The sequence below is a fragment of the Eurytemora carolleeae genome, unplaced genomic scaffold (assembly GCF_000591075.1).
Source record: "Eurytemora carolleeae unplaced genomic scaffold, Eaff_2.0 scaffold412, whole genome shotgun sequence".
NCBI classification, from domain to species: domain Eukaryota; kingdom Metazoa; phylum Arthropoda; class Copepoda; order Calanoida; family Temoridae; genus Eurytemora; species Eurytemora carolleeae.
This window is the reverse complement of record NW_019396406.1, coordinates 151,829-173,126: the sequence shown is the minus strand read 5'-3', so window position 1 is coordinate 173,126 and position 21,298 is coordinate 151,829. Positions and strand designations below refer to the sequence as shown.

At 35.5% G+C, this 21,298-nt stretch overlaps 1 protein-coding gene across 1 annotated transcript in view; it reads right to left on the bottom strand.

The window, feature by feature from the left end:
* Window positions 1-21,298, bottom strand: part of LOC111702646 (uncharacterized) — a 30,072-nt gene that overhangs the window by 3,547 nt on the left and 5,227 nt on the right. The window contains exons 2-20 of the mRNA XM_023474399.1: window positions 20,044-20,208; window positions 19,283-19,318; window positions 18,274-18,385; window positions 13,859-13,958; window positions 13,472-13,520; window positions 12,878-12,976; window positions 12,395-12,489; window positions 10,518-10,612; window positions 10,195-10,250; window positions 5,640-5,700; window positions 5,360-5,398; window positions 5,060-5,097; window positions 4,108-4,177; window positions 3,958-4,051; window positions 2,693-2,771; window positions 2,381-2,450; window positions 2,034-2,129; window positions 579-650; window positions 456-518 (exon numbers count right to left, since the gene is read on the bottom strand). Coding sequence (XP_023330167.1) covers window positions 456-518; window positions 579-650; window positions 2,034-2,129; window positions 2,381-2,450; window positions 2,693-2,771; window positions 3,958-4,051; window positions 4,108-4,177; window positions 5,060-5,097; window positions 5,360-5,398; window positions 5,640-5,700; window positions 10,195-10,250; window positions 10,518-10,612; window positions 12,395-12,489; window positions 12,878-12,976; window positions 13,472-13,520; window positions 13,859-13,958; window positions 18,274-18,385; window positions 19,283-19,318; window positions 20,044-20,195 — 1,476 coding nt within the window. The 5' untranslated portion in view covers window positions 20,196-20,208. The remainder of the gene's footprint in view (window positions 1-455; window positions 519-578; window positions 651-2,033; window positions 2,130-2,380; window positions 2,451-2,692; window positions 2,772-3,957; window positions 4,052-4,107; window positions 4,178-5,059; window positions 5,098-5,359; window positions 5,399-5,639; window positions 5,701-10,194; window positions 10,251-10,517; window positions 10,613-12,394; window positions 12,490-12,877; window positions 12,977-13,471; window positions 13,521-13,858; window positions 13,959-18,273; window positions 18,386-19,282; window positions 19,319-20,043; window positions 20,209-21,298) is intronic.

Sequence of the window (21,298 nt, the reverse complement as noted above, 5' to 3'; positions counted from 1 at the left end):
TTCCCGGATTTAAGACCTAGGGATATACCCGGATTTAAGACCTAGGGATATTCCCGGATTTAAGACGTAGGGATATTCCCGGATTTAAGACCTAGGGATATTCCCGGATTTAAGACGTAGGGATATACCCGGATTTAAGACCTATGGATATTCCCGGATTTAAGACCTAGGGATATTCCCGGATTTAAGACCTAGGGATATTCCCAGATTTAAGACCTAGGGATATTCCCCGAGTTAAGACCTAGGAATATTAAGACATCTTTAAAGCCTATCTCTGCAAGTGGATAACGAGTTCAATCGCTGAATTTTTAAGCTTAGTTTGTTTGGTATCCAAATCCAACCTTTCCTTGAATTTACTAACATCATCAATTAATCATTAATTTGAACCTTGAAGTTCAGATCTTAATTATTTGGGAAAAACTTGCTTCTGTGCAAGTTTCCTTAAAAAAAAATACCTTTCCAAAATAAAGAAGGGGAGACTTTCTGCCCTGTAGCTTAGTCAAATGAAGAGCAAAGTCCTAAAAAATCATATTTGAAAGTTCAGACAATATTCTTTAACATTTTTATTCTTCTGTTACCTCTCCAAGATAGAACACTTGATCTTTTTGTATGTTTCTCAAAACATCGTTGAATCCCGGGGTTAAAATCAACTGAAAAACACATTTTTAGATATTCACCGACGTTTTTTAATTCAGAAAATTTTTAAACAATTGAATTTATTCCAAGTTTAAATGATATTTAAAGGGAGTGACCAGCTATGTTAGGTAGTTGAACTGAGTGTGCAGTGTTGTGGAAAACTTCTTTCGGATTCATTTGAGACATATTAAACTTTTTACAGATCTGTAAATGCTGAGTTTGAGCGAAAATTCGACGTTCAAAACTCCTACTTTGGGGGTGGATACGCTTTCAGAATTAGCTTTTTTTAATTATTAAAAAACGACAACGAAAAATTAAGTAAAAATTATACAGTAATCTAATTAGATGATTAGGAACATATTTCTCAAAAAAAAATTGTCAATAAATGAATGCTAAAATCGATTATTTCGTTTTCATTATTTTAATCAATTTCTTATCTTCTTTGAATTTATTCGCCGATTTCTTCAAATTCTTTAAATGTCGTCTTTTCAACAATAATTCTAGAAAATCTGCGAAAATCTTTGTGAATAATGAGAAACCAGAAAAATGAGAAAATAGAAACTAATAATTGAACAAAATTACTTATTTTCGATGATAAGATTAATTTTTGTTTTCTCAACATGTTCCTATACATGACGTCTGTACTCTGAAGTTTAATGTAGAACTTTTTTACATTTTATGTCGTCGTTATTTCATAATCTATAAAAACTAATTCTGAAAACGTATCAACCCCCAAAGTAGAAGTTTTGAACGTCGAATTTTCCTAAACTCAGGATTTACAGATCTTTAAAAAGTTTAATATGTCTCAAATGAATCCGAAAGAAGTTTTCCACAACACTGCATACTCAGTTCAACTACCTTACATAGCCGGTCACTCCCTTTAATCTAACCCCTGATTTAGCTTTGGGTTCAGGGTGTTCATTTATTTATCTGTGGTGTTTGAGGACAATTTTGTAATGATTTTTATAGTTATCATATCAATTTTTAGTCTTTACGCTTTTTTCTATCAGATTTGGGAACGGACGAAATGCCAGAAGGGGGAAATTTCCAGCTGAATTATTTAGCAAGAGGTTTAAAAATTATATTTAAAGGGAGTGTTCACGAAAAATGAAAGGGGGGTTAAAATACGTGCGAGGCTAACTTTTAAATTATTCATTCAAATTAAAAATTTTGAGGTTTTTTGATAACTAAGACGATATTTTCGTTACATTAACATTTCTTCCCAACTCTTTACACTGACCGAGAATACCAGTCATCCATCATATTTTTTTCCAATTCTGAAAATTTACTGAACTTATCGCTCCGTCAATTTCTCCATATACATAACATGCACATAAAATTATCCAACGACTAAAATAATAATTGATAAATTAGGATTCGGGTTGTTACACTGTTACCTCTTGTTTATTTGTCTCCAGCAGTATCTTATCCCAAGGATTTGATGAGAAACCAAGAATGTAGGGAATATAACCCCTGATGGACGAAATTATCACCTACGAGGATGGGGTTTGGCTAGAATAATTGGATCTTTTAAATTTTTTTTTAAATTGTGTCTTTCCACAATTCGTAAAAACCTTTAAACTTGCTGGGCCTCAAATTTGTGTGGGACCTGATATGGCACTGCAAGGGTGGTGTATGGCAAATGAAAATGAAGCCTTTAAACAAATGTTTCTTTTGTAATCTTTGTGTAATATAACATTAAAAGTTGAAATTAGGCAGAAAGTCATCCATTCATTAAACTTACCTTTTTCTGTTCAACAATTTGCTGGGATGACTCTATTGGGGCCTCAAATGTAGGTCGCATTAATACGGCGCTGGAAGAATATATAAACGTAATTTTATTATATTTGAGAGCTTTATTATATTTTAGCTTTTCCCTAGTTTACAAATTATATATATAACACAATTTGTTTATGTTTTGCACTATGTCTTTTAAAAAATGTAAAAATGCAGAGCAAAATAATGCTTATAATTTACAAATAATGTGCAATATATTTTGATTATGTCTTTTACCATATTTAAATGAGATTAATGTAATAATAAATATTTAGTTTACCTGAGATTACATGAAAAAGCACTCACAAGAAGAAATGAAACTAAAGCCCAGAACAGAATTAAAATGCTTCCAGACAATACTAATAAACAGAAACTTTAAAAACACTGAATGCAGTCTTAAAGGGAGTGTTCGCGAAAAATGAAAGGGGGTATAGGCTTAATGCGATAAAAAAGCGCTTTTGATGCAACATTCAACTCGGATCGTAAAGAAATCAATTGAATTCCAAACAAATCATTCAGATATTACAAAAAGTAGTCATCGATAATTTTTCGACGCAGTCATATATAGTTAATATTTCATAATATTTTTGATTTTGTTTTTTTTTAAATAATTTTTGCTGGCGCTGGATTTTCGAACATTCCTGGAAAATATGAAAATGTCGTCTTCATTATCAAAAATCCTCGAAACAGGATTAAATGTTTTCAAAAGTAACTCTCAGATCATGAAAAATACAAAACATTATGAAATAACAACTATTTACGAATGCGTCGAAAAATAATCGATGACTATGGTTTGTAATATCTGAATGATTTGTTTGGAATGAAATTGTTTTGTTTACGATCCGAGTTGAATGTTGCATCTTTCTGAATTTTCTCCTTATAGACGCAACCGATAGAGGTAAGATTAGTTGCGATCAAAAGCATTAAGCCTATACCCCCTTTCATTTTTCGCGAACACTCCCTTTAAAAAAGGCATAAACGTGATGTCAAAGGGAGTGTTCGCAAAAAATTAAAAAGTGTGATTGAATCCGAATAGATCTTTGGTAATTTTACTACTTCATTATGTCATTCAACACTTTTTAAATATTCATTCAAATTTTATGGATTTTTAACAACAAAAACAACATTGTCAATCAATTAATCGTTTTCCTCAACTCTTCCCTTGAACACAACAGATCAATGAGATTATTTTCCATGTGAGTTTGATTGGACTTTGATCTGTTTTTATCAATAGGCGTTTTTAACCATTTCCTTCTTTCAAACGCGAAAGATATAAGTAGGTATCGAATTAAAATTTGGATAAGGTCACCCCGCAGGTCACCCTTTTCATTTTTCGCAAGCACTATCTTTAATGGAGCTACATTATTTTCTTTTTTTGTAATAAACATTTTTTATTCAGAAAAGCTTTAAGAAGACTATTTTCTTTAAACCACGAGTAGAATGCTCACATTCGATTAATGTCAAATTCATTAAATTCAAACCTTTTAGTATCAAATAAAATTCGAGTTTGATGCGAATACTGCTCACTTAAATAAATGAACGAACCTCTTCCTGTCTTCGTAGCAAACAAGTCAGGTTCAGGAGCCCCATTATTTGTTATCAGAGACATTGGAGTTAGAAGAATAAGAACATTGTCTTGCTAAACAAAATATTTTCATATTTCTGTTCGGTCAGGAATGTCTGGCTCTCTCAAACCTTTGGACGAAATCCCTGCCATTTTCTTACTTGTACCAAAAACACCAAGACTAAAGAACTACCTACAATGCTAAAATCCAGAATTAATATTTTTTATTTCAGTCGTCGTCGTAAATATCATTACAGTTAAGACGACATAAGGTACATCAATTCTTCTTGGTTTTGAAGCAAGAAGTTTTCATAGACAGGACATTTCATAGACAGGACATTTCATAGACAGGACATTTCATAGACAGGACATTTCATAGACAGGACATTATATAGACAGGACATTTCATAGACAGGACAATTCATAGACATGACATTTCATAAACAGGACATTTCATAGACAGGACATTTCATAGAAAGAAGTTGTCATAGACAGGACATTTCATAGACGGGACATTTTATATACGACGTATAGCTATATATATACTTTGCTTGGGTGTCTGTTTGTTTGGATTTCCGTCTGTTTGTTTGTATCCAATAAACGTCAAAACGACTTAGCCGATTGGGCCCATTTTTTTGTGGGACCTCACGTGACCCCAGGGAAGGTTTAGGGATGATCGAATTAAAAAGTAATAACAAAATTAGATTTTTCAAATTCCACCAAATTTTTTTAAAAATCCGCAATTTTTTTATCTTTAGTATTTTACCATGTCTGCAAAGAAAACATGTTTAAAATTAAAATAGAAAATAGGCGCGAAGCGCCCTAAAAGCCTAGTTTAATAGAAACAGAAAGTCAAAGATAAGAAGGAAATTTTGTAGGTGGGACTTCTCTCAGAAATGTCTATGAAGTATTCTTGTCTTTTAAATGTCTTTCTGTAAAATGTCCCAGCACCCTTAATTCGAATTTTTTACGTGAAAGCTAGCACAATTTTGAATATTATTCGTTCTAGGTAACAAAATTTGTCTGTGCGAAAACGTGTTGTCCAGAAATAATTTTTTTTCTAAATGAAAATTCACGTTTCACCTGCACACTGTAGCAATCCAAGTATTTACATCAAATACCTTATTTAGAAAATAGATAATTGATCAGAGGGCGAAACAATTGTTCTTAACTTCAGCAACGGAACTCTTTTAGATTAAAGCAGAGATATAAAGCATAAATAATTAATTTCAACCCTATTTTTAGATTTTTAAATTTTTAGATTGCCAATTTTACAGTCTTCCTCAGATAAACCTGTATTTGATAATCTAGCATAACAATCTAAAATTGTTGGGTCACTTAAACTACGTGTTTAGTTCCTCTTTAACATATTCTAGATATTACCTCTGCTAGGTTATACCTAGACCCAACACGGCCGGGATACTGAAAATAAAAAATCTTTAATATAAATTTTTTTTTTAGAGGAATTGAGTCTTTCCCATGATTTCTGATTTTCCAATTCCTATATCTCTGCAACTCAATATCGTGAACCTTGGATATTTCAAACTCTGAATTCTGTTAGATCGAGTAATTTTATTTGAAATATAAAAGTTGAAAATTATCAGGATGCAAAAATATTGGGATTAGAAAATTCAAGTTTGTGGGAAAAACTCAATTCCTTTACCTTTGAAACCCATTTTATAGAGAATTCTCCAACCGGGGTTGAATACAAAGCAAAATTCATCCTAAAATTTGTAATCCAAAAATAGAACGTGAGCATTGAACTGCAGTTTTTTTTGTCAAAATTCGTTTTGACAAAAAACTCTAACGAAAAAAATCAATTTACAAAGTGTAACTTAATTTAATATCGGTCTCTTTATAATGTAAAAGTCGTTTTAGATATGTATGACAATTTTAATATCCAGTTTTCATTTTTTTTTACCAAAGCAATTTTAGAATTCGTTTTTAGAGGTTCTAAAGGGGAAATTCTCAGTGAGTCCTGTGGCGGAAGACGATCCAAGTTTAAACCGGATAGAGAGACGCGGCAAGAAGAACTCAGATCTGCCATGTCACCATGAATAGACATATTTTTTGATTTCTTAAATTGATAAAGTAAATTTAGTCAGTAATAAAGTATTTATTTAAACCCGGCGTTTATCCTTCCGAGCGTAGCTAAATTGGTGACCCCTAGTTCGAAACTATAGGCAAGGATGGAAATGACAAGGAGTAAGTTTCACTTGCCCTGTCCAGTGTACTAAATAGCGTAAATAGACTGTTTTCCCGTGCCATTATAGACTTTTATAACTACACGCTCGTCAAGTGAATCGTTCGAAATGCCTAAGGACAGTGATAACGTCCAAGCACGTCCGTCTCCGTGCTACTATCATCGTACCTGGGGAACTAAGGCTAAGAAGTGTAGAGCTCCATGTTCCTGGTCGGGAAACTAGTTTACTGGCAGGAGGATGTTCGTACCCTCCCTGCCGGGCCTTCTACCTCGTCTCCTCTCATCTATCTGCAGGACTCTCTGAGCTCAAGGAGATTTCTCATCGATTCTGGCGCCTCTGTCTCAGTTTTTCCTGATCCAGGATCCTCAGGAGGAGATTCAGGAGTGAAATTATTAACAGCGGATGGTTCCTCTCTATCATGTTCTGGTTCTCGAGTCATTCCTCTACGATTCGGGAGTCAGAGGTTCGAGTGGCCGTTTCAACTAGCTCCTGTAGCTGTTCCAATCCTGGGTGCAGATTTTCTGAAGCACTACAACCTCCTGCTCGATGTATCCAATCAGAGGGTTTTCAGTGCTGATTCTCCGACTTCTCCATCCATCGTCTTGCCAACCTCTCCAGATTCCAAGCCTGCCCCATTCACAGCCAACTTTCTCGCCACTCCTCAGTGTATCACCGACCTCCTTGCAGAATTTCCAGATGTGGTCTTGTCCGACGGCGTCCTTGTGGTGATTACAGACGATTGAACACGGTTACAGTTCCTGATCGGTACCCTTTACCTAATATTGCTGATTTCACCTCTAGAGTCACAGGTTCAACCATCTTTTCTAAGTTAGATCTTCAGAAGGGATATTACCAGGTTCCTATGGCTGAAGAAGATATCTGTAAGACAGCGATCATCACTCCATTCGGGATTTTCGAGTTCCTGCATCTTCCTTTTGGCCTCAGGAACGCGGGGAACACCTTCCAGAGGATGATGGACTCTATCCTTGGAGACCTCCCTTACTGCTTCACCTACATCGACGATATCCTGGTTTTTAGCAGCAGTTTAAAAGAGCACGTAGATCATCTTCGTCAGGTTCTCCTCCTTTGTCGTCAGCATGGTTTAACGATTGGTTTGCCCAAGTGTGAGTTCGCCGTGCCTGAGTTAGAGTTCCTGGGTCATAAGCTTTCTGCTCATGGATGTTCTCCCCTGGTCAAGCATACTGCAGCGATCTCAGATTTTCCTGTTCCTGCTGACAAACCTGCTCTACAGAGGTTCCTGGGCATGGTGAACTTTTACAGGAAATTTCTCCGGGGAGCGGCCAGAGTTCTTGCCCCACTTACAGATGCTCTGAAAGGTTCTGGCAAATCTCTCACCCGGACTCCTATCCTCGACGCTGCTTTCCGTCATGCCAAGGATCTTCTCATCAAGGTTCCAGAGCTCTCTCATCCTAGACCATCAGCTCCGATTTCCTTAGCAGTTGATGCTTCAGACTCTCATGTGGGGGCCGTGTTGCAGCAGAGGATCGATGATGCCTGGGTTCCGTTGTCCTTTTTCTCAAGGAAACTTTCGGAGACCGAGAAGAAGTACTCCGCTTTTGACAGAGAACTCCTGGCTGCTTATCTATCTATCAGGCACTTCCGCTTCATGCTAGAAGGCAGAGAATTTTTGTTATTCACTGATCACAAACCTCTAACCTCAGCTTTGTTCAGGAGTTCTCCGCCCTGGTCTGCTCGTCAACAGAGACACCTGGCTTATATTGCGGAGTTCACAAGTTCAATTGTGCATCTGCCAGGCCTGGAGGATATTGTAGCTGACGCCCTTTCTCGTCCCAGCCTTTCTCCACCTGTCGTTCCCTCTCCAGTTGTACCACCTGGTTCTCCAGCTCCAGCATCTCCGTCCCTGCTCCAATCTCCACGTCATGCTCCAGACCCACCTCTACGAGATCCACGTCATGCTCCAGATCCACCTCTCCGAGATTCACACCTGCTCCAAACCTCCAAGTCATCTCCACCTCATGCTCCAGATCCTCCTACCCGAGATCCGTTTTCGGCGGTGTGGGCGGTGTCGGAGGTACCGCCATCAACTTCTATCAATCAATCAAACTCTCAAGATTTTCTCCCATCCTCAACTTCTATCAATCAATCAAACTCTCAAGAGTTTTCAGTTCCAGGTTTTGATTTTTCTCGAATATTATTGCTTCAAAAAACCTGTCCTTCGATTCAAGTTATGAGGAAGTTACCCTGGCTCTCTATAGTGAATGTGACTCTGGGTTCCGGAGATTTAATTTGTGATAATTCTACAGGGTCCCTCAGACCTCTAGTTCCAGAGGTTCTCCGTAAACCTCTCTTCCTAGCTCTCCACAACGTATCTCATCCTGGTGTCAGAGGGTCTCGGAGATTAATTTCTGCACGGTTCGTTTGGCCTGGTTTGTCTCGAGATGTCGGAGTATGGTCCAGAGCTTGCCTCCAGTGCCAACGGAGTAAGGTTCAAACTCATGTGAAATCTTCTGTTCCTGCTATCCCAGTTCCTTCCAGACGGTTTTCTCATGTTCACATTGATATTGTTGGACCTCTACCCTCGAGTCAGGATTGTTCTTACATCCTAACCATGATTTACAGGACTACTCGTTGGCCGGAAGCAGTTCCTTTATCATCAATTTCTACTGAGGTTTGTGTTAAAGCTTTTATCTCAACCTGGATTTGAGATTTGGTGTTCCTTCAACCCTGACCTCCGACAGAGGCGCACAGTTCACCTCTTCCGTCTGGACCGGAGTCTGTCCTTCTCTGGGAATCTCAACCACACAGACGACGAGTTTTCACCCTCAATCAAACGGTATGATTGAACGTTTCCATCGATCTCTGAAGTCTTCTCTCCGGGCCAGAGCTGCTAACTCCAACTGGGTTTCACACCTTCCTCTGGTTTTGCTTGGACTCCGCTCCGTTCCAAAAGAAGACACAGGGTTCTCTGTTTCTGAGGCAGTCTACGGCTCCGCCTTAACAATTCCAGGAGAGTTTTTGGATGGTCCAGAAATTCCAAGTTCTCAGTTCATCAGTAAGATAGGGAAGGTTATATCCGGTTTCTCCGTTCCTCCGCCTCATCACGTTCCACAGCAGCCTCCAGCTGAAGTTCCAGCCTCTCTTACAACTGCTAGGTTCGTGTTTGTAAGAGAAGACGCCAGTAAACCTTCTCTTGCTCCTCTATACCGTGGTCCTTACTTGGTTTTAGAGCGGCGGAACAAGTTCTTCCGCCTCCAGATTGGTAACAAGGTGGACTCTGTCTCGATTGATCGTCTTAAGCCAGTGTTCTCGGACTCCCCTGTGGTTCCAGCTGATCCTCCGCCTCGTGGACGTCCTCCTCTTCACCCAGCAAGACATCCTCCTGAGCCATCCTCCGCCGTGAACTCTTCCGCCTCCAAGAAGAAATCTGTGACTTTCCTCAACAAACCTACAGTTATGCTGAGAAGAAACCCGCACAGACAGGCTAGGGGAAGAAGTTCCTGCTCCGCCTTGACTCCGCCGTTCCTTCTTGGGGGGAGTAATGTGGCGGAAGACGATCCAAGTTTAAACCGGATAGAGAGATGCGGCAAGAAGAACTCAGATCTGCCACGTCACCATGAATAGACATATTTTTTGATTTCTTAAATTGATAAAGTAAATTTAAGTTAGTAATAAAGTATTTATTTAAACCCGGCGTTTATCCTTCCGAGCGTAGCTAAAGTCCAAACAATTAAATAAGTTATGTGATAAATTTCTAAATTCTCAAAATTCAATCTAAGAATTTTATTAGATTTGGTACTACAACTAGCTCTTCTGCATCCTCTACAAAGGAACAGAGTCTTTGCCACAAACTCCGAATTTTTAAACTCGATTTTGTGAACCTAAGATTTGTCAATTAATAATTTCTGATTATATCAAATAATCTAAGTTTGAGTTATCAAAGGTTTACAAGATGAGGATGTAAAGATATAGGGATGAGCTAATTTCAGTTTTGTTACAAGTAAATTACTGACTCCATTTTTATCGATTGCTAACCTTTCAATTGTATAGCCAATAAAAGAAACCCCCAACTCTGCTTCGCCATATCCGACCTGCACATTCAGATTCTATTATTTGGGACATACAGGGGTTTTTATTATTTGGGACATACAGGGGTTTTTATTATTAGGGACATACAGGGGTTTTTATTATTGGGGACATACAGGGGGTTTTATTATTGGGGACATACAGGGGATTTCATTATTAGGAACATACCTTCATATATTTCATGTTTAGGAAAATACAGATCATTTCATGATGAGAAAAGGGACATAAGAAGGGGGGTGGGGGTATTTTTAGACGATTATGTTTGAACCTACCACCCCTACAGCTCCGTTCCATATCCCTGTTTTCCTATCAGCTGCTCCAAAGGCTCCGTTCATGTACAAATATTCAACATTTAGCTTTCTTCTCTCTAAACATTGAACAACTTTAAGGGTGTAGAGAAGAGCTGCCGAGTACTTTACAAATGAAAAATATAATGTTTTACGCCACAAAGTAAACTCAGGTTCCTTTCAAGTACCAGACCGACTTCAATTGCAGCAAGAGCAAGCTGTACAGTACACTTACAGACTAAAGACAGAGTTACCCACAAAAGATGAGACTTCAGAGACGAAATTTTTACTGTCTAATTCCTCATATTCATTATTTTCGGCAACTGTAAAATTGTGTCGTTCTTTGCGAAATAATTTAATCACCCATTTCATGACTTTATCCTAGCTCCAGAAAGCTTAATTTAACCTTGGTATCGTTATATCTTTAACGTTTCAAGTCGTTTATCTACAGTCTCATCATATGTGGGTAACACGATGAATCCTTCCCTTGTTATGATTAATGAAATTTATGTTCCGTAAGATTTCTTTATCTGAAGGTTCAGTTGTTAATCAAAAAGATTGTAAATCCTTGAGTTTGCAGCCAAAATGTGTGTAGAGGTCGTACCAGTAATTCTGCATAAATTTAAAAAGAATCCTCCCCCCCCCCTTCCCAGCCTGTTGAGGGTTTATAATTTTACGAAGCTAGATCACTTGTTTTTTCAGTGTAAACTTTTATTAGAAATGGCATACTATATTTGATGCAACTATCCTAGGCTAGAATATGGCAAGACTAAAGCCTGCGCTTTCAATTTTTTCTCTTTGCTAATTATTGAAAAAACTTTTCTAACCAAGCATCAAAAGGTAAAAAAATAAGACATATTGTCAAATAGGATAAAAAATTTTAAACCAATTTAAATAATGACAATCCAAAAGTGTGTATAGGGTGGAAACGAAAAAAACCTATGTTTTAAGTTTTTGTCCTTAAACTATTGATAATTGAACAAATTTAATCTTTAAATTGGACATGAAATTAGTACATGTAAAAGGGAAGAGATTAAATAAATTCTGATTTCAAATGTGTCCTCACGAGCAATTTATAATGGTATACTTCATGATACCCTGCATGCCAGCTAAATCATATCACATTAATAGAATAATTCGGTTTAAGTTTCCAAACTCCCATTACAAAACTTCACACAAATTATTTTTAGCAGAGAACAATAAAGTTTAAAGAATTCATGATTCATTTAAATAAGCAAAAGAACAGCCCAAGGGAACAAAAAAGAGAAACAAAATGAAGGAACAGAAGAGATCCTTGAAAAAGTTGCTCTAAGGGTACAATTGCATTATTTATTTTCACTTAATCATTTGAAAATGTTAAAGAGGTTCCTTGTCAATATTTTTGATGAACCGGATTATCTAAAGCTGAGAGTACTTTTGTAAACTTTTTTGGATTTGCTAGCAGTTTGTAGCGCTTTGCAGGAATGTTTCATTTCCTTTCCTAGTATATGTACTAAAAATTTCACCAATTTTTTAATAGATTTTGTTTAAAAGCTTTTTGTTAGAGGCCATAAAAGTAAAAAGGCAGATTTTTTCGTGTCCACCCTTTAGCTAACACACACCTTTCGTGTTTTGCCATGACTAAATCAATTCACTCAATAATACTTTTTGTATCCCTAGACATGCACATTTAATATTTATACAAAAGCTTGCCAACTCTGGATAGCATGCCATGATCCAAGCCGGTTTTACAACATGTACTCTATATATGCATTCAGTCCTACTAGCCTGTCTGGACTATACCCAGAGTAAAGTCGACCTAGCACGTTTTATGCAACAAGTGTAGCCTGGCAAGATTACACATGATGATGACTAAACCACACCTATAAATGTTTGTAGATAATATCCTTCACTTGTTCTCACATCAGCCTTTCCATCTGATAATTCAAATCTGGGCATATATATATTCCATGTAACCCTAAACATATCAAATATAAAGTAAAAATCAGAAAATTTTGGACGAAGAAGACGAAAAAATCAATCTTTTGTGTGGTATATATATATGTTGGTATCATGCATACAGTTTTCACCGGTGCATTGGCTTGAAAATAAACAGCAGTCCATCAGTCGTCTTACTATTACACAGATTTAGGGGACTCACTTAAGATTGTAAGGTGAAAGCAATTTGCTTTAATGGGCTTAACGAAATATAGATAAAAACGTTTAATTTGATAAGTTGCATTTTTTATCAATAATTTTCCTACAAATAGCTCTGGCTATAAAAGATACAAAATTTTCAATTAATAGTTTTAGAAATACTACAATTAGCAACAAACAATATAAAGATGGAAGCCGCAATAAAATACCTGAATGGGGGATCCGATGAAAAAGGAGGAACTTTTTTCATTAACAATGTTGATAACGAGTTGGACCAAATTCCTTTGAAAAAATGACCATTGGCATTCCTGGAATGTTTCTAGATTATATTAACATATAATAAAAAATATCAACTAATTATTACAAACACATACTGTTTATCTATCTATATATAAATTTAGCTTGTCTTGGTGTTTGTTTGTTTGTTTGTATCCAATAAACGTCAAAACGGCTGAACCGATCGGGCCCACATTTTTTGTGGGACATCACGTGACCACAGGGAAGGTTTATAAATGATAAAAAAAATTGTTTTAAAGGTTTTTAATTTTGTAAAAAATTTGAATTCTTGAAAATCCGCGAATTTTTTTTTTAATCCGCAAAATTTTTTTTCTTCTTTGTTTCAAAATGTAAACAAAAAGAACATGTTCACAATTTAAATAGAAGATGGGCGCGAAGCGCCCTAAAAACCTAGTTATTTTAAAAATAGCGCCAATCTAAACAGATTAAAATCCGCGAAAATTTAACGGTCCAAAAATGATGAAATTGAGAACAACAGTCTAGAAGGGTTTATTATGCGATCATACCTGTATTTCACTTCTTCGGTTACAGTTGAGATAAGTGCCCAGTGCCATCCTGTTTAAAAACAAATAAAATTTATGAACTAACTTGTAATTTTTTTTTTAAAGATTATAGTTTCTTTTGGCGTAATAAAAGATTTTTTGTTCAAAAATACATAAAATTTATCTACTTACATGTTGTTTTTATATAAGTTTTTTTTAGAAACATTAAAAGATTGTTAAAAAACCATAAGATTTATTAACTTTTAAAATTTTTTGAAAAAACGTTTGATTCTTAGGGTCCATAAAAGATTTTTTGGTTGAAAACCGAAATTATTTTAAATTATGTGGTATTTGACAAGATTTGATGATTGAGAGTCCCTCTTTAAATAATTGATATGAAAACACACTTTCCTATTCTAAGATTAGGTTCTTGAGGTATTGAGGATACGATGATTACTAATTTAGGTCTATGACTAAACCTCGTTAGTTCAATGTTCTTCACATCATTTGCCTAAATTAGAAGTATTTTTTTCCAGATCTTTTTCGGGGTCTATTTTTCAAATCTATTTGTCGGATATATTTTCCGGGTCTATTTTCTGGATTTATTTTCCGGATAAATTTTCCAGATCTTTTTTAGATCTTTTTACCGGATTTATTTTCCTTATATATTATCTGGAACTATTTTCCGATTCGATTTACTTGATTTTTTTCTGGATCTATTTTCCAGATCTATTTTCTGGATCTATTTTCTGGATTTATTTTCAGGATCTATTTTCCGGATCTATTTTCCGGATCTATTTTCCGGATCCAAATTCCGTACGTATTTTCTGGATATATTTTCTGGATCTAATTTCAGAATCTTTTTGTCTGGATATATTTTTCGGATTTTTTTTCTGGATCTATTTTTCAGATATATTTTCAGGATATATTTTCTTCGATCTGATTTCCGGATATATTTTGAGGATCTGATTTCCAAATATATTTTGCGGATCTGATATCCGGATATATTTTCCGGATCTGATTTCCGGATATATTTTCCAAATCTGATTTCCGGATATATTTCCGGATCTGATTTCCGGATATATTTTCCAAATCTGATTTCCAAATATATTTTGCGGATCTGATATCCGGATATATTTTCAGGATCTATATGTTCTGTAAAGAGAATGTTCTTACGAAACTGTTTCCCATGGAGGCTGATTAGAAAACAAAAACATTAACTTTCGCATTAAATGGATTGTCAACGCAATTTCCTGTGATCCGATTTACAACGGTACCCTTTAACCCTTCATGAGATCAAAAACGAGGAGAATATGTTGTTTTCAGGGACACGCCTGATTCACAACGGTACCCTATAACCCTTCGTGAGATCAAAAACGAGGAGAATATGTTGTTTTATAAAGAGTTCTGTTTTGAACCGGACATGCCAATCTTTTATAAAGGAGGGTCACTTGAATTTAATTCTACTAAACCTTTCCTAACATACTCGACACAAAAATCAACCCACTGAAAGCGCGCTCCACAGTACAAACTGATTTATTAGTTCGGTGCTTACAAGCTTAGAATTGATATCATAATTTCAATTTTTGCCCATACTTTTAAATGCTGTCGTGTTCGTTTTTAATGAGAGTTTGCAGATGTTTAAATATATCTCAAAAATAGCTTGAATTCATTTTGCAGAAACCGAAAGTACTCTATCTACGGTTAGTCCAGAATGAGCATTCGCTGTAACATGACGAAAAAAGTTACGGAACGACCGGCCTCATATATTCCTTTGAATTGATCCTGCAATACCGCCACTACTTCTATTTAAGTTTTTCATAGTTAAATGATGCTTAGTTTGGTTGAAGAAGGTTCCACACTTAATTTTACAAACGTTACATCAGTTTTGCAATTTTTACGGCTGTTGTCGTGGGAAATTATGAAATTTAGCCGGAATAGATGATTATGCAAACCAAGTTGAAGACTATGTGAATTTGTTTAAAGTTGTTCAATTCTCTTTCAGTGAACATTTTTTGGAAATTTGGAATAGGCAGCCATTATTTTATTTATTCGATATTGTGATGCAGCAAAAGGTATTCATGTAGCTTGGAAATCAACTTTTTGAGTAAAAGAGTTTCCAATTGCAAAAGCATGGCGCGCAACGATGCGCAATGGTTGCTTCTTTTAGCGCATTAGGGTTAAGCGTAATATTGACATTTTTGCACGTTGAGTCGCAATATATATTATGCGAAAAGTTGCCATTGCGAATATGAATTTTGCGCTATTGCTTTATTGCGATTTTGCGTTATTGCGCATTGGTACTTTTCAATATTCTAGAGAAAACCCCATGGCCCCATCCCGCCCCCCATGTCGTCAGGTAATTTCTTAGAAGCGTTACCATAGGTTCAAATCCATCTATAAATACAGCGTCATTTACATTTACACTATCCTATGTTCGGCTTTCTTAAAGACAAAACTAACATCGGTGAATAAGTTGACCATTGAAAGTAATAATTAGATATAAAGCAAATATATAAACAAGATGTAAATTTTTTTTTATTAGATAGTGACAATTTCTCTATCCAATTTTCTCCATTTAGAGGCGTATTAAGGAGAGCAATGGGGTCCCCCCCGACCCTGGAACAGTGAAATAGGTTTCCATAGGTTTTCTGGGTGCCAACGCGCGCGTGCTGAGCCCCCTGGAAAGAAAAACGATTAATTACCCACCCTTCCCTCGGACATATTCCTAATTGGCCCCTGTCCCCCCTGGAATTTTCATAACATAAAAATCCCTTTTTATTTTAATCTCTGAAAGAAACTATTAAATGATTTTTTAAAATGCATAAACATAAGACAAGTAAACATGGTACTGTAGAAAATAATCCTAGAAACCACTTTACACGAGTGAAAGAGAAGGAAATATAAACATACAGAGAGAGTATGGACAGAATAAAAAAGTATGAAAAGAAATAACAAATGGAGTAGAATGAAAGGGAAAGAAAATGGAACAAGAATGTGATGAGTACAGTAAAGGATCCTTATCTGATTTGATATGACTAAAAAACAAAGTTTGGATAATTTCAGTTTAGGCCACTCTTTCTTCAAAAAACATTCATGCCGATCAGTAACCTTCTATTCACATTATTTAAAAAATATATTATATCCTATGCTTAATTCCTGTTTTTCTTTCTAATTCAAACTATGAATTCTGTTAGATCATATACATAGTATATTGTTTGAAATATCAATGGTTTACTACATCAGGTTGTAAAGATATAAGAATTAGAAAATTTGAGTTTTGTTGCAGAAAGTCAATTCCTTTAATGTATGGAATTATATAGAGCTTTTTTGTTATCTACTGCTTCTCTAAATCATGTCTTTGCGCAATATTGCGCTTGGTTTTTTGCGCGCAAAACCGCAAATTGTTAATTACAATAAACGCAATGATAAGTAAAAAAAAAAGTTATTTTTTTGCGCAATATTGCGCTTGGTTTCATTTCGCAAAATTTTGCAATATTTATTGCGAATTGTTTAACGCAACATGCAAAAAAAATCACTGCGCAAAATTTACTGCAACGAATCGCGTGTAAACCCTAAATACACTGCTTTAGAAGTACATTTTTTGCTTTTAGATATAAATACATATCAAATAACAAGTGTATAAAAAGTTAAGGTTTTCTCTGGTTCCAGGATCTGATTTGCGGATTTCATAATTCTCTTTCGAGGATTTCATCCTCTAAAGAAGTCCCAGCTAAGCTGTGTCGAGCATAGAGGGAGTCAAGACTGATACTTATCTCCTTGTAATTGCTTACGGAAAAGGAGTAGAAGGAGTTCTGGTGATGATTGATCATTGTTAACAACTAGTTGTTTGTGAATTTTTAATCTGCCCCCTCACCAATTCATGATCAACCTTAAGTAAGGCTGGCCAGTGGCCATGTGAAGAGATCAGTTGTATTGAAGGCGGGCATAGATGTAACCTGTAGAGAACTGGCGTCCAGAATATCTACGAGTAGGTTAAAGAACCTGAGCTGCTTGATAGCTCCAGAAGTAGTTGTTTAGCTGATTATCTCCGGGAGTAGCTGTGTAGCTGATTAGCTCCAGGAGTAGCTGTGTAGCTAATTAGCTTCTGGAGGGTTGAAGTGTAGCTTACTAGCTCCAGGCAGACCAGGAGAAGCTGAAGTTTGCTTATTAGCTCCAGGAGTAGCCGAGGTTTAGCTTATAAGCTCCAGGAGTAGCTTAGGTTTAGTTTATTAGCTCCAGGAGTAGCCGAGGTTTAGCTTATTAGCTACAGAAGTAGCAGAGGTTGGCTTTTTAGCTCCAGGAGTAGCTGAGGTTTAGCTTATTAGCTCCAGGAGTAGCTAAGGTTTAGCTTATTAGCTCCAGGAGTACCTCAGGTTCAGATTATTAGCTCCAAGAGTTATAGCTAATGTAGGTTGAAGAAATAGTGAATTTGTGAATAAGAAGTTCAAGCTTGAGATTGTCATCCTCCTTCAATTCTTGCGCTGTTTCCAACCAGGAGTCTGTGTTTTCGACCATGGTTCGTTTGTTGTCTGGGGTCACCACTTTAGAAGTACATTTATTGCTTCTAGATATAAATTCATATTAAAAAAAGCGTGTATAAAAGGAGAGGAAGTTGAGAAGTTCTTCTCCGGTTCCAGGATCCGACGCAACTGATTTGCGGATTACATAATCTTCTTTTGGGATTTCATCCTCTACACTGGACATTTTTCGAGTATAATGGACTGTTCAAAATCGTAACTTAAGTATAATAGTCGTCTTCATATTCAAGAGTTATTATAGTTTGCACTGAAGTTTTAACCATAACCTCCTTAACATTATCTTGCCTTATCTGTAATAAGAATATAACATTTTGTATTTAGAGTGATTTGGTCTTCAACATTCTCCAGGTCATCTACATGTACTTTCTGGTTGCCATTAGGAGCAATAGATCCCACCCTGAAAGCACACAAATAAACATTTTAAAAAAATTGTTAGAGTTTCTTTTTCAAAATATTGTAGTCATTATCACACTTTATGGTTTTTAAAAGTTTGCTTACTAAATAGTATCATTTAATCATTTATATAAATATCTGAATATATACCACATTTTGGAAATATTTCAAAATTTATTACTTTTCTTAAAAACAAATAAATTAAGCCGTTTCCAGAAACTTAAATTTTCTGGTTCCTATATTTTCAAACTATTAATTCTGCTAGAGCTTATAATCTAAGTTTGAAATATTTGATGTACACCATCAGGTTCGATATATTGGGATTGGAAAATTTGAGTTTGTTGCAAAGACTCAGATCCTTTATATTTGCATCCTTCGAAAGATAAAAATAAAATTGGGTCATTGAATCTTTTTTCATTCTTAATGCAATTACAGCTGTATTTCTAGAGATGTCAAACTAAAGTATAAAACTGTTCGAAAGATTGAAATTTTAAATGAATTTAACAAGATAACTTTGTGATCGAGAAGCTATTGAATATGTTTTAAATGTTTTAAATTTCTATAAATATATATAACTAAATTCAAACTAGAGGAGCTACTTAAGAGCACATTACGAAGATATACGTCTAAGGGGTGTTTTCAGGAATTTTTCCAGGGGGGGGTTGCATTTTTTTCTGTCCAGGGTTGGCTCATTCTCTATTGGGGCCAAAAAAAACTTGCAAATCATAGATTTAATTGGTCCTGGGGGGGCTGAGCCTCCATAGCCCCCCCCCTCTGGTTACGCCACTGAATAACGTTTTGTGAACCAATTCTGCCACTAATTCAATTAAAATGTGTGAAGTACAAGTTCTTTGATCAAAATAATTTTGTTGTTGTATTTATTAATGTTGATCATTTTTACCTTTCATATATCTCAATGCAATCCTTGCTCTTCATCCTGAACAACAAACTGACTTATAACTGTTGAGAATGGGACGGGGCGCCGCGCGCCGTTAATGACAGACGGACATGTTTGCAATTAACAAACACCGGGTTTCTTGTTAAAAATTATATCGTTGGGATACTATTGAAATCAGTTGAATAGAACTTTTTTGAGAAAATGGAACTATCTTAAATTAACTAACATGAAAAAAACAGTTTTTAGATAAAAAAAATCTCATTAAAAACCATCACAATTAAGTTAACAAGAGCATGTTCTAAAATTTCGGTATTCTATAAATGGACACTCTTAACAATCAACCCTCAATAACCATCTCTAACGATCGACCGTTCACATAATTACGATCAAATAAGTAACGAGCAACAATTCTTAAACAACCGAAACCTAAAGAAACAATCGTCAACTTAAAAAAAGTAAACTTTTGGAGGTAAAAAATATTCGGAAAAAATAAACAGAGTATAATAAATCCATCTAAAGGTCATAGTTCACGGACGTGAAAAAGATGGGTTTCAAAATTCATATAGTTGAGAATATGATCAGAATTAAAAACTTTTATTTTGTGAATTTTGAGATCACGCTTTGACCTAAGGATTAATTTAATTCTCTCAATTTTAAAATTTAATTTTCTCAAATTTAATATTGTTTGCGTTGAATATCGAGATGAAGCATTCAAGATTAACCATACTCAAACAAAAAATTATTATTAAGCTAATAAATTTTACATAGTAGTGGTTAGGTAGGATATAATTTTACTCAAATTTGACGAGTAAACGTCGACTGATGGTGCATTCACTCTTTTCAACTCTGTTTCTTGATCTGAAGTGACTGTTCCAATTATTAGAAGAAATTGCATCACATCTATAAACGACATCATTGTTCTGCAAACCCTAGAAATATACAACTTTTTAAATCGACACCTTAATTGAAATAAGAGGTTTTCCATCTAAGTTGACCTCTTGTTTTTCATTTTTTCAATGCAATAAATTTCTTTTTTTGTCACTTTTATGTCAACCCTATCCCGATTAGACAAATTTTGTCTTAAATAGAGGATTTTAAAAAAGTTCAAAAAGTACTTGAAAAATTAATATTTTTACTTATGACAAATATTAACATGTGATAAATGTCAGTACATCTATTTTTCAAGGGCTTTTTAAATATATAAATTTTAGCCCTGTAGCTTAATTAATACAAAAGTTATTCATCATTTCTGATCATTTTTAAACACCGATCCGCCTTTTGACTGTTTTCCAACCTACCCTATGCAGCATTAAAAAAAATGTTTGAAAAAACTTGTTCACAACTTTGAAGTTGAAAAAATGAAAAAGTTTTACCCTTCTAGTGTAAGCCGTATTATACTACTTAGAGACACTACAGAGGTTGGGGGGCGGAGAACACCTTCCCCCCAATCGTGATAGGGTTAAATTATATTAGAACCCTATCTTTACAAATCAAAACCACAACCTTTTTTCAGATAAGTTTTCAATTTGTAGTAAAATATTTAAATACAATTAAACACTAATTCTTCTTTTTGTAATACCAGATGAACGGGATGAGTGTAAACGTTTAACCTTCTCTACCTTTCCACCCATATTATTGGGAACACACAGGAACTGAGTTTTTGCCACAAACTAAAATGTCCAAATCCTTGTATCTTTGCAACCTGTAAATCTTTGATTTGAACTAAAAGAATTCTAAGTTTTAAATATCAAAGGTCTACGACAAATTGTGCTGCAAGGACAAAAGGGAATGGAACATGAGAGTTTGCGGCAAAATCTCAGTTCTTTCAGTAATTTATTGTGAATCCTGGGTACTGGACGGAGTTGGGTACTGGACGGAGTAGGGTACTGGACGGAGTTGGGTACTGCACGGAGTTGGGTATTAGACGGAGTTGGGTACTAGACGGAGTTGGGTACTGGACGGAGTTGGGTACTGGACGGAGTTGGGTACTGGACGGAGTTGGGTACTGGATTGATGGAG